The sequence below is a fragment of the Zophobas morio genome, unplaced genomic scaffold, assembly GCF_036711695.1.
Source record: "Zophobas morio isolate AGI-343-1 ecotype UQ-CSIRO unplaced genomic scaffold, CSIRO_AGI_Zmor_V1 ptg000023l, whole genome shotgun sequence".
Lineage (NCBI taxonomy): Eukaryota > Metazoa > Arthropoda > Insecta > Coleoptera > Tenebrionidae > Zophobas > Zophobas morio.
This window is the reverse complement of record NW_026972128.1, coordinates 14,643,941-14,659,933: the sequence shown is the minus strand read 5'-3', so window position 1 is coordinate 14,659,933 and position 15,993 is coordinate 14,643,941. Positions and strand designations below refer to the sequence as shown.

At 34.1% G+C, this 15,993-nt stretch overlaps 1 protein-coding gene across 5 annotated transcripts in view; it reads right to left on the bottom strand.

Moving 5' to 3' along the window:
• LOC135133886 (semaphorin-1A) overlaps positions 1-15,993 on the bottom strand; it is a 235,366-nt gene that overhangs the window by 11,297 nt on the left and 208,076 nt on the right. For all 5 annotated transcript variants that reach the window (XM_064062414.1, XM_064062417.1, XM_064062418.1 and 2 more), the window contains exons 5-8: positions 9,174-9,369; positions 3,913-4,017; positions 3,758-3,846; positions 3,562-3,703 (exon numbers count right to left, since the gene is read on the bottom strand). In XM_064062414.1, the coding sequence (XP_063918484.1) occupies positions 3,562-3,703; positions 3,758-3,846; positions 3,913-4,017; positions 9,174-9,369 (532 nt within the window). The remainder of the gene's footprint in view (positions 1-3,561; positions 3,704-3,757; positions 3,847-3,912; positions 4,018-9,173; positions 9,370-15,993) is intronic.

The window sequence follows — 15,993 nt, the reverse complement described above, 5'->3', positions numbered from 1 at the left end:
ATTCGTTATATGAAGTTAATACTCTAAGCTCAGTTGACATGTATCCAGTAAAACTTTTATGACTTAAGCCAAACCAACCTTGTAAATCAAACAAGCTACTGTAAATTGCAACATACAAATTTTCACGTAGAGAGTATACCGAAGGGTAAGCAGACTCGGCTGATAACAATTTTATTTTACTATTAAATTCGATATTAGTTATTTGTACTTACTACTGTTTATATTATATGTGTATGTAAATAGACGTACGTTTAAATATACCGTATTTTTTCGTTTTTAGTATGTAAATTATATTCGTCTGGTCTTCTCTTAAATATGACCTTGTTGATACACGGCGTGCGGCCCTTTTTATAGCCCCGAACCGCAAGGATTACTACTGTCCGTTATTGTCATAAGAGACTGGCTTAAGTCATAAAAGTTTACCAGGTATATGTCAAATGAGTTTACTGCACACAGTGTAACCTAAGTATAAATAAAACCTGTTCCGATAGCGGATCTGGTTGCAATTTTTATTTTCTAATTTACTCATTTAATTTATTTCTTGTACACTTCACTTTGTAACTTATTTATCACTTGTGAGTCATTAGTCAAGAACGTATTATTTCTATTCTTTTTCTTACAAATTGTATTTAGAGAGCATTATAAACTTCGTCTCTGCTCCATTAATAATATTATTTTTAGATTAAAATAAAGTCTCTTCCTAGACTTTATATCCGTAGTTTATTATTGAAAATCCTAAGCGATTTTTTTTATTAAATGGGTTTGTTTCTTCTTGTTTTTTAAACCTTTTCTAGTAAATTAGCAAGTATTTGTTATTTAATATAATCAAGGTTTGTTCAAATAATCTCAAAAAATTTCAAATTTGCGGTAACGCCACCTTTGGGTTTAAATTTGAAGTATTTGGACGACAACGAACACTTCAAGAACATATCATAACTTCAAAATTTTCAAATACAGATTATAACAAATAATTTTGTTGATATGTATTATATATTATATGAATAATAATCATTAAAGAGATTTATAAAAAATAAATTTATTTGATTAATTCAATTTGTATACTGTTCTAAAATTTTAAAATTTCTGTTCTTTCTAACAAAAACTAACATCAGTTACATCAAACATCTGAAAAACGTAATTAAAAAAAAAAAAAAACATTTAAGACGAAAAAAAATACGTCACTAACATTTCCAGTTGCAAAAATCAGAATATGTAAAAATACCTAGGGTATTTCATTTAAAAAATATGTTGTGTTACGCTTGTAAAACAAAACGCTCTGTATAATCGAAAATAAAATTTTAGTGTGTGGTCCTTAAAGAACCGGATAACTTTAGTTTTAAACTTCTTTTTGTTTCGAATAATTAAAGGATATCGAGGAACGCGCGCTCAGTGACTGTATATTACTGCATATAGCTTTTTTTTTCTAGACAATATTGTCACGCCTGTTATGCATCGAAATAATGTTTAAGGAAATTTAAATGGAAAAACTGATTTTTTTCTGCATCGACTACATGTATAGTTTTGTAAATATCATTTTACCCTATAAAACTTTACTGACAACAACGAGACGGACAGTAGTACAATGGTCAGAAATATTTATGCCTCACACCAGTTCACCCGAATTTGTCGGAGAACATTTGTCAAGTAGTTGTACTCATAAAATAATGTTTTTTTTTCGTTCGTAAGTAACGATGGTCCCTGGCCAGACTTGGATTACTCTGCTTTCTAACATCTGGGGATTACCGGCACGCGACAACTTTAAGTTGTAAATATCTCTTCCTATTGTACTACTGTCCGTCTCCTTATTGCCAATAAAATTTTATAGGGTAGAATGAAATTTGCATCTGCACGAAAATGTGGTGGTTTTGATATGTAAAATAAGAAATTGGGAAAAACTACTTTACGTGATTATCTGATTATGTATTTTTTGCACTAAAACTGGTATACACCGTTTTTGAATCACTACCAGTCAATTTATCCTTAAATTTGGCCTTTATTATTGTTCATTAATCCATAATTGTAGCAAATTATACACAATACATAAGGTCATATTATGTGAGTTGAGTGTTTTTTTTTAACTCTGGATTCTTCAACGGTAACGTGGATTAAACTTAAACAATTAAACTAAGAATGTAAAAATGTTAGGACTGACTTTTCCTTTATTCAATACTCGTGTAACAGTATTAATTACGTTGAATTCTCAAACTTTATGATGATTTATGATCAGCCTTTCACAATAAAAAAAAATCATACAGTTTTGTTTTTTACATAGAATTACGTAATTTCTTACGAAAAGATTATTATTTACAGAATTTAAAAAACACGGTTAGGAAAAAATATGTAGACTCAGGTACAACACACTTTTATCAATAGTCACTCCCTAGAATAATTATGTTTACCTGCTACTCATTATCAGTATTTATAATTATAAATTATTAATAATATAGGCCGCGGATAACGGTATTCAGAGGCACAGCCAATTTTAAACGCAACTTGTGCCACGAATCTCATCCCATCTCACTGTCAAAATTGTTTCCACGGATTTATGAAAAGTCAACTTTAGCAAAAAGTTCATGCTTCGAAACATGCTTTTAATTAGTTTAACTACGTCCGGATTAAATTTTACGACACAATATTATTTAAATTTGTTTAAACAGACGGCAAGGCAGTGGATGATCGCAACGTTACTTTTGATAGCGCTCTCAGTACAATTCAACAAAAATCAACAATGTCAACACCATCTGCGAACTTCAAATTAATAATAATTTGAGATTCTAATTAATCAGACGACCAAATACATAAAGCAAAATTTTCGGTATTTTTTTCTTGTCGCAGAAGAGGATTCATATGCTATAGACGTTGATATCTTTGTAGTTTATGTTGTGTAAATAAGAAAATTTATAGTCAAGGCATCTTATTTGTAGTAGGATCACGTCCCGTGAAGGCCAAGTACATTTTTTCTTGGTCACACCATGGTTTTCATTAATTAAATTATATTTCCGTAGTATTTTTTAACAAAAATTGGGAACAAATCAACTATACAGGGGTAATCATTCGGTGATTAAAATTTTATTATATCTTAACCAACTTCTCTACCACGTGTTTTAGCAACTGTATCGGAGATTCAAGCTAAAGAATAAACCTAATGGTTCTCCTAAGTAGATTAACATCATATAAATATTTTATTTGGGTTTAATTTGGGATGCTTCTTACGTGCAAAGCGCTCGTGGCGCATCTTTTACAATTCATCTAACTAAGTTAGCGACTAGACCGGATAACTTAATCACAACTTCGTCTGCAACTGACTTCCTCAAAACTTCCTTTACGATTGCATTTCAGAATTATAGCTTTCTTCTTTCGATTTATAAAACTCCGGAAGAGAAAAACGCGAATCGATACAAGTAGCGTAGAAGCAAGTAAAAATTATGTCTTTTTAATCAGATATCTTGTATGTTACCAATTCCGTTTGAGTTCAGCAAATTCTCCTTCTAATGCTTTAAGAGTCTCATATATAACAGCTAATGCTTTATTAATACGACAAAATATAAATATTGCACTCACGTATCTCGTTGAAGTAGAAGGGAAACTCCCCTGTGACGGAGCAGTTTAGTCTGGATTTGAGAAACGATGTCCAGCGATTCCTGAAACGATGTGGTCCACCTCTGTCATTCTTACAGACGCGCGCCACACGAGAATAAACAGCCTAAAAAGGAAACTCTTTATACAAATAACGCAAAAATAAAAACGAGATGTTTACCTTGCCGCAGTTGATATATTCCACTGCCGTCTCACGAAAAAAGAAATAAACGAAGTCTCTCTGGGTCATGGAACTGACGAAGTCGGGGGCTAGAATTCAACGAATTAATCAAAAACAGTCGAAGACAAAAACGCATCAACCTTTAGAAAACTCACCGTTAAGGCTCATTGAATCGTATTGTTCTGTCTGCAGCGGTTCCCTATAGATAATGGGGTCCATTCCACTGAAATCGGCCACCGTGCCCGTATACAAGTCGCCATCTGAAACAAAGAGCTCCACATAGAAACGTTCTTTCACAACAAATGTATTCGGTGAGTGTAAAACGGTGCAACGAAGTTAGCACTTAAAAAAATGTCAAGATTCCATTCACAGACAAAAATACCCTGGTCTTGTACTGTCGTTAAGACACGAGTTTATTTTTTAATAAAATGGTGGGAGCTTCGTTTTACGACACAAATTTTATATTATTTTAAACGATAAACGTTTGAGTCTTCATCGTAATGTGGACTTCAGAGTCACTGATTATAAAATATCTTATAACTTTTTTATGTTTCCGGCGGAGTTTTCTAAGTCTTTGGTGGTGAATTACGCAAGATTTTCCATTTATTAAAATAATGAAATTTACGATAATGGGATAATTTTCATTAAAAAGTATGAAATGGTAATCAAATAATCATGGAACATTTTATAGCGCAGGCAGAAAGAATTACATTTTTTGGCTGAGGGCGAAGCCGTGGAATTCTTCGTATTGTTGTAATTCTGTGAAAGACGCTGGTTTAGTGTTATATTAACAGAGATGTATAGGTTCAGAAGTTAAGTCAGCTAAACTGTGCGTACTACTCTCGGGCGAGTGTGTACGTTCATGTTTTCTCGACGTCTCATGACCTCTACAATACGAAAAAATAGGTCTATCGTTTCCGTCCATCTGTTTGTTTTCTGTCGTCTGTGTCGATTTTGTAGATGGTAAAACGTTAATCAGCAACTTTCTGTTCGTTTCAAAATGGGGATAGTAATAATAGTGTGGGTTTCTTGAAAAATCGACCTGTTGCAGCAATTTCGACAAACACCATTAGCTTTGAAATTACTGAAATTATTCCATAAGCAGTTTCCACATTGCGTAATTATTTATTTATGTTCCAAGGGTTTCACTTCATAGTAAGTAACTAAATTGCACATTATGTCTAGAATGTTCGTTTTGTTGAACAGTGCTTTTTAGTTTGGTTCTATGCGCGATGAACATCTCGAACAATACCACCAAACAGCAACACAATAGAACAAAGTACGGGCTGTTGCCATCATTGGCACTTGTGCTTTAGGTAATGCCTAATCAGAACCTTGCAAGCCCACCAAGGAAGACAATAGACTTGATGATGGTAATTACATCATATTGAAATTGTTTCACAATCGGATAGGTGTCGCATCGAAACTAGTCGAATTAATTCAGTTAAGCAAACTATACATTGCTCCGTCTAGTGTCACGTTCACACGGGGCCGACTTCAAAGAAGGTCGGGACGGCGACGGCGACGGCGATGAGACGATACGCGGAGAATAACGAGCTCAAATAATGAAGACGTTTTATGCATATTTGGCCGTAACAAAGCTGTGTTGTACAGAACAGAGTTTTCATGTAGCCGACAAGTTAGTGAAAGTGAATCTGCGAGTGAAATCCGTAAAAACACTGATTAAAATGTAGACGAAGCATGTTTAATGATGCAAGTGCTTCGCTTCTTTATCTCTTAAAGGGCTTGGATGGCTGGATCTCTGATGGTCCGCAGCCATTGCGTCGTCGTTAATTGAATGAATTTTTAAAGAGACCGCAATCACTCTGTGTAACCACAAGAATACAGAGTAACGCTGGTAATACAAAGGTGCACTTCGATGTAAACTGACAAATTAGAAACTGCATTATTCATTTCATGCATGCGCATAATAACGTTTTCCAAGGTGAAGGGAAATGGACGAAATAGCTTCCAATTTAAACGTAAAGTCAATATACCGATAATTTATGCAATTTTCTAATTAAATTCGAATTACGTTTATAGTTCAACTCAAATAAAAGAAAATTACGGAATTATAGAAATTTAATTTGCAAGTGTCAGTCTCGCAAAACTAACTAAATCTAACCTTAATAACAGATTTTTTTGGAATATTTTCAGTTGTCTATTGTGACTTCTCCGCGCTTAACAAACTACTTAAAATATTTTGACACAGCGCATATGTAAGTGTTAAAATTGACAGCAAGGAAAATCCTTTTGTAAGTAGATCACTAAAAAAATCGCTACATGCAACTAGATCTCTGCCTATACTAAATATTAAAACGTTAAAGCCACCAAGCTAGACGTAAAAATCTTTATAACGTACGTTCAAACTGGAACGAAGAAAATTCCAACTGAAGAGGTTAATTAATTTAATTGCATGTTTTTTTCAACATGACTACGCAAGAGCTCATGTAGCACAAACGACCTTAAATTTATTAAGGGATTTTTTATGGCCGTTTGATTACTTATCACACCACCTTAAAACAACCTGTTACCAGCGACGACTTAAAAAACCAAATTCGAGGACAGTGTGAACGAATTACAGAGGTTCTGTCCGAGTGTTCAAAAATATGAAACGAAGGGTCAATTTGTGTCTTTAGGTTGAGAGTCAACACTGCCAGCAATTATTGTAAATAAATGTGGTATTCATGATTTAAATTGTTATAAATAAATAAAAGATTTTGTATGATTTTACCTTAGAATATTTAAAATCTTGATGACACCAACTTTGAATAACGTAACTTTTTCAAAATGACGCAACCCAAAATACACCCTTCAAGTTCAAGTTAAAGTTAAAGTTTCACTGCTGACGTAACCGTCGTGAGTAACTAGAGCAGAAATTTAAAAAAATCACCCAGTATAGTGAATGTATATTGCTTAGAAATCTACAAACATGTATTCACAGTTTTCATCACATTTTTAATTAAAAAATGTGATGCAACTCATCAGTTTACGTTATTTCATGAAATTTCAACCTAGAATTTTTCAGACTTTCTGGGGCTGTCCATTAGGCCGACTTTAACTTTTGATCGCAAAGACTTTGAAGCAAATAATCAAATTATACATTTTTTGATCCTAGTAAATAATAAATATAATGAAAGCAAGTAATAAAAAAATATTAATTCCAACAAACTTCTGTAAGAGGTTACAAATTAATTAAGGGACTCTCTCTTTCTCCAACAATGACGGCAGCATATTACTTAAAAGCGCTTGCATAAAAGATGACCTGTTGTAATCTCCTTTACAGATACATACTAAATTATAACCTGTAAAACACAGCTATAAAATTGTATAAACACAGCCCTAAAAATGCTTTTTTCTTTCTGGGTAACTCGCTGATTGCGCTCTTTCAAGTTAAACTTTAAATAATATAATTAACCGTACGTGACAAGTCTGCTTTTCGGTTTGTAGTAAAACAGTATCTCCTATGTGAATCCCGTGATGATGTCACCGTTCTTACACATAAAAGGTTTTTTAAAACTAAATATCCCACTCCGAAAATGCCCTAGTGTGAATAAATAGGGTCAAGTTAGGTGGCAGGATTCATTCGAATCTGGGGCAACTATCGAAAAACAAAGAAATTAGTAAGTACATATAGACGTCCTAGACATAATCCGCAGCATTATGTCCTGGAAACGGGTGCAAATATTGAAATTTTGTAAACTAATATATGCGTAATATTTGCAGTGTATTAAATTAAGTTTCCCCTTTAAGCGAAAAGCAGTGGTGTATACAGAATTTGAATATTTCTATCCATTTTCAAGATATCAGACAGCGGGTTATGTCTGGGACATCTGTATGGCCGGAGGATGGTAATGTTATGCGTTTTATTTTGATAATATCTGGTGAATTATGGCGAGTGTTGCTAAGTTGTATTAACATTATTAAATGCGCAATAAAATAGCTTGTAGAAAAAGTCAAAATAAAATTCGCTTCCACTTCTTTTAAACATAATTGAAACTGATCCGCCTATCAGTTCAATGATGGAATTTCATATATACCTATCTACTCCAATACTCCAATACTAATAATATTGTTTGACTTTACTCCATTATGAGCTGAAAACGTAGGCGATATAATTTTTCGTTGAAATGCTTTTACAATTACAGAATGAAAGGAAACAAATGGTATTCAATAAATTTAATTCTTATCTTTGACTGGGGATTCTCGAAAAGAATTAGGTCATAAATTAGGATATTCCGACGATAACTCAAAGAAAACTTTAAGTATAGCATTCAAGTTATTTTGAGTTTTAAAAATTTTATGAGCGCTTTGATAAAAATACTGTATGATATTCGAGTTTATTTGAGCTGCTTTTGTGCTCTTGAAACGCCGCCACCCGAATGGCGGAATTTTTGAATAAACAAAAATGATATGCCCATACTGGCATTAATTTAAAAAGTCAGCTTTTCATTGTTGCGGCGAGGAGAGAGAACGCTATAATAAAAATCATGTGCTGCGTCGGTATAGGTATAAATCCTATAAAAGATGTTACAGCTTCAATTCATAATTCATAAAATTTTATTGTTGTTGCTTTCGTCTGATTTCATTTTTAATGTTTCATCAGTTTCAAAGCCGCTCCATCTCCCAGATATCAAATAAAATTTTAATACTTTCATTGCATTTTGCTTTTCGGCCGTGGTAAAATGAAGCTGATTTGAAGAGAATTTCCGAGTCTTTTGTCAGAGACGACCCCAAAATCAAATCTTCGCTTCAGCTGCCATAATTCGTGTAGTTTTCGCCGTATATTCGCTGTTCGTAACCATCGTAAAATAGAAGTTTCCGCGTGTTTGCTTTTGTCCGCGTTCTAATAAATTGACTGTTCGACGTGGAATAGATCATTTTTTGTTTGAGTATAACACAACGTGAAACATATTTATTTACCGGGTTGTGCGATTTTGTTGGCTAAGAGAGTTTCGTTCAATAAATAATTAGTGCGGAGTAAACAATTAGTGCGAGGTTTGTAGGAGAACCGCATCTAGATAATTATCAATTGACATAGCACAGCACTAAATGAAATTAATTAAAGTAGCGAAATTTCAGTGTGAGTCTAGCCTGATGTTTCCTTTTGGAACCAATGTGAATTCATGTTTGCCGGAAATTGGCAGCATTCAGAGGAAATAAGCCACTGCTCAACTGCTGTGTACTTATGTGCTGAATAGTTTTAATTACTCAATAGCTCTTCGTGCATACGCTCTCAACCGATAGGTGCATATTAATGCGGCGACGTAGCGAAACAGTTGAATTAATTTACATTTTAGAAATAAAGGTTCAGTTCTCGGAATATCTTTATGATAGGTTACTACTATGCTACTAATCTAATAAATCAACATACTATCACAGTAAAAATCTAAAGAATTTAATTAAATGTACTTACCGACGTAAATAGCTGTGGAGTTGTGGTGAGGGTCATACGGACAGACCGCTTGACCTGGTTTTTCTTTCTCCATGGTGTAATTTCCATTAAGAATATTATACTCTCTGCAAACAGGCTTGAAAGCGTTAGTTCCGCATAGAAGTAAGCGACCCGCTGCAGTTTTCGCCATTATTCTGATATAGTTTTGGCAGTTTTCCTGCAATAAAGAAACGAATTGTTAAATATAAAAGCAAATAAGTGGGAGCGGTAATTACAATAAATCTGGCTCTGAACTGAAAGCTCGAACGCGAAAATAAAAGGGCATTGACTGCGCTGAATTTTTCATAAGAGACTAATGGCTTCATTCAAACATAATGAAACATGATGCGAGGTTATTATCTGTAAATATTTTATTAAAGCTAATTCACCGGAGTGTGAGCCCGCAATCCGTAGCCAGTAAGGCTGATATAAGCAGTAAAGCATTTTTTATTGGTTTGGCACCGTCAGTTCGTCGGATAGCTAACCGATAACAAAACTTCATAAAAAGTGAAGTATCGCTGTTTGACTGAATAAAAATGTGACCGGACATGAGGGGCTGCAATGGACTTTGAATAATGGTCGAAACGTGGCGTTGCGTCAATTGATGAAAATAACGTTTCAATCATAACAAAGGGTTTCTGGTGATAATAAACTGGACGGGCCGATACCCGAGCTAATTTATAGAGAATAGCGCTAATGGCTACATGGAGCTGATTATTTCGCCCCGACAAGGCCAGAAAGCAATTAGTGCGAAGGAGAGATGCAAGAGATAAGAAGGAGCAGCTCAAATGCAAAAACTGAAGTCATAAGAGAGACGGTAAATCAGGCTCGCACAATGCTCGAGATACGACCGAGGCAAAAACTTAATGGGGGGCTCGAGATTGAGAAGAGATGCCTTCAGACGATACTGTCTGTGAAAAGGGGTGGACGTACGTAAAATTCAACTGCGACTGGTGGTCAAACAAAAGAAAATTCAACCGCCACAGCAATATGACCACATTCTTGTGGGTACGAACACACAAAATGAGCAATACATTTTCCAATAAATTTTCGCTAGAAAATGTTACAACAAATTAAATTCAACCAAAATAATCGCAGCGACCATCAAAGATTCCGAGCCAAACCAGTTGCTGTTCACGTATCATTTCAACTACGATAAATATCTTTTGAACGAATCTTTCCCTCAGCGGTTTCAAATCTATTTACCAGTCACCTCATAATTGGTGGAGGCGCGAGGCGAGGTAAATCGCGTACCAAGAAACCCAAGATGTAATAGAAAAATGTAATATTAAGGATTCAGTAAAGAAAGCATTTCGAATTTAATCAGGTCAAACTTATCATTTTTCAGTTTCAACAGACGCCAATGTCTGAATTATAAAAACAGAGCAAAAAATACATTAACGTGAGGGCACTAAATGAACAATATGAATAATTTAAACATTGTAAAATATAAATCGAAGCATCAAACTTAAGTGGTTCTCCAAATTTCAGTGACAAAAAATGAACACATTAAAATGAACATTTTTCATCAGATTGTTTCATTGCAAAAAATCCACCAATTATTAATGGACAAAATACTGCGCAAATTTTAGCTACAAAAAATTTCCCAGCACTAAAACACGAATTTATAAATCATTTCTTGAGCTAGTTTCACGTCCTTATTTTTTTGTTTGAAAGAAAATATCTAACGTGTGCACCACATTTTAAAACTTTTGGATGGTTTGGATTACTATAGATTTTATTGCAGTTTTACGCACGTAGCAAGATATCCGATTTGAATGGCTTTGTCTCCTCAAAACAGATAAGGCGATTAAAACGTTCTTGATATTATTTTGGATAAGTAGCTATTATTATGATAATTCTTATTTTATTATTTATTGTTATTAAGTATACGCGGGCGCAACATTCTTGTATTCTTAAATTTTTGGAAAAATAGGGTGAATCGTTCTTGATTTGATCAACAAAAAAAATGTGATCCATTAGTTAGTTGAATCAGCGATCTTCGCGTTAGTAATTTAACTACATATTTCCGGCATTAATACCGAGTTTACCGTCAGTGCTCTTACACTGGTAAAAAAATCAAGCCGAATTCATAAACCACAAATATATGAGTACGTTATTTTATACTCATAAAATTTAAAATAAGTTTAATAAAAAAAAGATTAAGAGGACGTCATCAAATTATTGGTGGGGAAAATTAACCACATTTTGGTTCGCGTTTTACCATCTACACGATATTCCTAATATATGTACAAATTTTGACGCCAATCGGTCTGGTATACTTTCGAAGGCACATACAGATGACAGATGACCGACGGAAACGGAAGACCTACTTTTTCCTACACTAGAAGAGGTTATGAAACGTCTGAAAACATGAAAGAACTACAATACTTCCTTCGCTTGAGTCGTTTGCGTTCTGGAAGTAAAAAGGATACAAAAATGTCTATAACGCAGAGAAAGTTGTTAAATTTTGGCGGTTTAGCGCCGTTTGTTTTACAAAATAAAATAAAAAAATTCAAATTCAACAAAAAATCACAAGGCGCTACAATTACCGGTGCATGCACATTATAGTCTGTTTGCATGACTAACTAATTTTTTGCTTGTTTAATGTATTTTTATAGTTAAGAGCGATTTTTGCTTTCTGAACTCCAGTAATGTAATAATAATGGAGATTTAAGTAGTCTATTATAATGCAAATTGTCGTCACTCTATCAACAAAAATAAATTGAGAAAAGATTTGCTACTTCATGGTAACATTTTTTCTCAAAATTGTTTTATTTTCATTATTAAGGTGACGGTAATTTGCACTACAATGAACACATTATTTCATTCGGAATAGATTAATTTTGAAGTGTCTAGGTAAATTCATTTTTGTTTCTCGAGCGTAAGCTACGGAAATATTGTACTAGAATCTATCCGGTGAACTGCTATTTTCATGTTTACTCGACGTTTCAGAAACCCTATAATATCAAAAAATATGTGTCCCTGACTGTCGTCTGCCTGTATCAATTTTTGTTAGACACATAAAAAGCAGTCCTGATTGTTGTTAAATTTTATATATTTGTTCAGAATATCGTATAGATAGTAAAATGTTAACCAAAATTGGTTTGATTATCCCCTGCAACAATTTGATGACGCCACCTCAAAATTTTGCATAGATACTACTATTCTTGTGGTTTCAGAACATGTATTAGCGGTATGAAGGAACGTCATACTTTATAAATGACGTACGTGACTAAAACAATTTAATAACTGGAGCATTCTTTTTATCATATCAAGAAGGTTCACACATTTTGCCGAAAATATGAAAATGTATTATTAATATTGGTATTACATTGTACATCTATAAATTGAAATATAAATCTATATACGTGCCTGATTACGTCATCACAAAATTTTGTTTGGAAAAAATTCATTTGAAACTACGCATAACATACTTCTTTGCCTGTGCTTTAACAGTCCACGCATCTATTTATTTTTATATATAGGGGTTATCATAAAAAAATTATAATTCACAGAATCAAGTTTTATAACTTTTCTAAGAAACTGGATTTATTGAACTTTATTAGTTCAAGGCCGAGGGAAGTTTTATCTAATAATATGAGACCAATTTTTGCTTGGAGTTTTATCATCTGAATTTTATTGACCTGTTTGAAATCATCAAATATTTTGTTGTGGAATTGCAAACGATTGTATAAATTTCAATTATTTCAACAATAAATTCATTTTGTTTAAAACCACCGCACCTCTCTACGTATCTGTTTGTACTGATATAATTTATAGTTTTATATTATAGTTTTCATAACACAAATACAATTGGAAGAACCTCATTAATCATTAGTTCATTACTCACTGACTAACCGAGTTGTACAAACAATCGTGTTTCTTTTTTCGCCAGATTGTCTTACAGTATTTCTCAAATATTTATGATTTAATTTTACATTAGGATTACTGTGGAGAACTGGTATTTGTTTTATACACCGTACATACATCAAAAAATTAAACAATGATTACGGTACTGATGGAAGAGAATATAGCCCCCCAAAAATGTTTTTGAGTCTTCCATTTTTAAAAGGATTTTGTATCACCTGATACTGTAAAAAACACATACAAACAAAAACGTATGAAATAAAATTTATTGAACATTATCTAAGTTCCACGTTACTATTTGGTTTCTCAATCACGTGCATCAAAATATTATAAACGCATAATAAACATTTGGCGGAGGCGCCGGGTCAACTCAGCCGCACCAACTTGATTTATGAATAACATAGTCTATCTACCTACTAAACATGCTATGTACTAAAAATGTTTTTTATAATCGAACTTAGAGTTCGTTGTGCGACCGGTGTTATTTTTGTGATACTTGATAAAATATTTCTATCGATTATGGCCCCCACTTAGGAACAACAAAACTAGTTTCGCTATAATTTTTTCATTGATCACTGGTTATACTTATAACAATGGTGCGAGAAATCGGGAGCGGCGCAGATACGACCACACATCAGGGAGCGTATCGATCTTTCTCTCGCTTTGTAACATTTACGGCGGCTATCCCCTTTCTTTCGGGACTGCCCCATTTTTCTCAAACTTCTTTGTCCATTCCTTTTTTAATCAAGAAAACCAGACTTGAAGAGATCTTAATGATCGTCAACTATTCTTTCATATTGCGACATCTTGCCTTGTCTGCAATTTCGACTCTTTTTCTCTCTTTCCTACCAAATACATCGCTGCATTTTCGACAAAGCTTGTAGCGTTGTAGTAACGATAATCATAGGACGAGATCGGGAATTTACATAATCAGAATTAAACACAATTGATAGCTTTGATGGGACCATAGTTGAGTTGAAATTGCCCATCCGCAGAGTTTTCAATAGAAACGAGTTTTTTTGCTCCTTTTAACTCCAAAGATTCTAAATAATGGCGTCATTTTCCCCTAGAAGCGATTCTTTTGTGTAAAGCCGCATGAAGACATCTAAAGATATAGACAACCGGTGGCGTGGACGCCTTCTTTTCATACACTTTGTAATCGTGTTGGTACATTTATTATCTCACTTGCACTGAGATAACGCCGACATCATAATTCATCAAGAACATTTCAAGGCTCCAGTCTGTGACGAAACGTAATTAATCAAAGCGGATTAAAAAACTTCTTTTAAGATTGTTTAGGGCGAGAATTACGTTCTTGTGAATTAAATTCAGGTTTTCATATAATTTGTTAGCTGCTCGAGAAGTAAATAAATTATTCTATTAGGCGAGTATCCGAAAAACACTGACGAGGCTGGAGATGGGTTGAGAACAAACAGGATAATCTATACACTGTACAAAACCGCTTCTACGGTCGAATGTCCGTCAGCTCAACAGTCGTTAAATTGAATCGGCGGTCTGAATAACTCGATCTGTTATAGTGGTAGTTCGCCCGCAAATTACGGCCCCGAAAACAAATCCGCCATCACGTCGCTGATGGAGTTTCTGGTCCGAAACGTCGTGTTAGATCAACGGTTTACTTTGCGGACTTCTCCTCCTAATGAAACGACTACTGATTTTAGAATAGATAAGAGATGCGGGTGGAATCAATACCTAAATGGATGTAAGAAGAGCAGAGGAGCAAAAAGGGAATAACAAGCATGGAACACAATCTGATAAGTGTGCCTCTTCAAGGCGCTGATGGAAGCTACCGCCACATTTTTAAGATGGTTCCACGATTATCATGTTGCATGTTCTAAAAAACTCGCCTCTTTGATGTTATCAACACTGACTCTTACGAAATGTCATTTGTTTCTGGCTATTAATTAGAATGCAACCCTCGAGCTCGTCTGTCGCACCAATATGACGAATAAATGACCCAGCAAATTATTTCTGTCACAAAAAATTTCAAATCCAGAGACCCGCTTGTTACAAAAAGCCCAAAGGCACAGCCCCCAATTATACATTTAGTCATGTTTGATCATTAACAGCGTTTACACAAATTTTACACGACTTTGAATGTCGTTGGTAATTAAATCTAATCGACTGCTGTGAAATGACGCAAAACATGATGGAAGATATTTTTCAATACAATCATTTTTGCTCGTACACGTTGACAACAGTGGTATATCTGTAACTTATTTCACTTATGTTGAATTAGATTGTATGTTTTAGGAAATATAATGCGTTGAGGAAATTTAAAAGCAGCCATTCGTCTGATGTTTCCTACATTGTAATAAGGGCCTCCGGCGAATGGTTACTTTCATGTTTTCTACACGTTTCATAACCTCTTCTAGTGTAGGAAAAAATACGTCTCTCGTTTCCGTCTGTCCGGATTTTTATTAGGCAGAAAATTTCTGAAACTAATTGTCGTCAAATTTTAGATGGTAAAACGCTGATCAGAATTTGTCTAATTATCCCCACAACAATTTAATGACATCCCCTCAAAAATTTGTACATTAAAGATTATTTAAATGTTATACAATTACCTATTCCCACACCTGTAGTTTATGAATCTGCCTTGAATTTTTCCCTTAGACACCAACATTTTCTCAACGAAATCCAAATTGTATAACAAGTTTTCATAAGCAACGCTGAATAACCAATCTCGGTGATGCAGTCGCCGACTTTGGACTTGTACTGAGAAAACGGTGGCGCGTTCGATCCCCTCATGGACGTCTTTCTTAATACTGTGATTTATATTATCTATGTTTTTTAATTTCTCAAAATCGAATTTTATAGTTTATCAAAAAAATGCGATTTGTTGTACTGTACTTCAGGGGCAAGGAAAGTTTCGTCGTAGTAACCTTCGACCATTTTTTTATGTTTGGTTAGA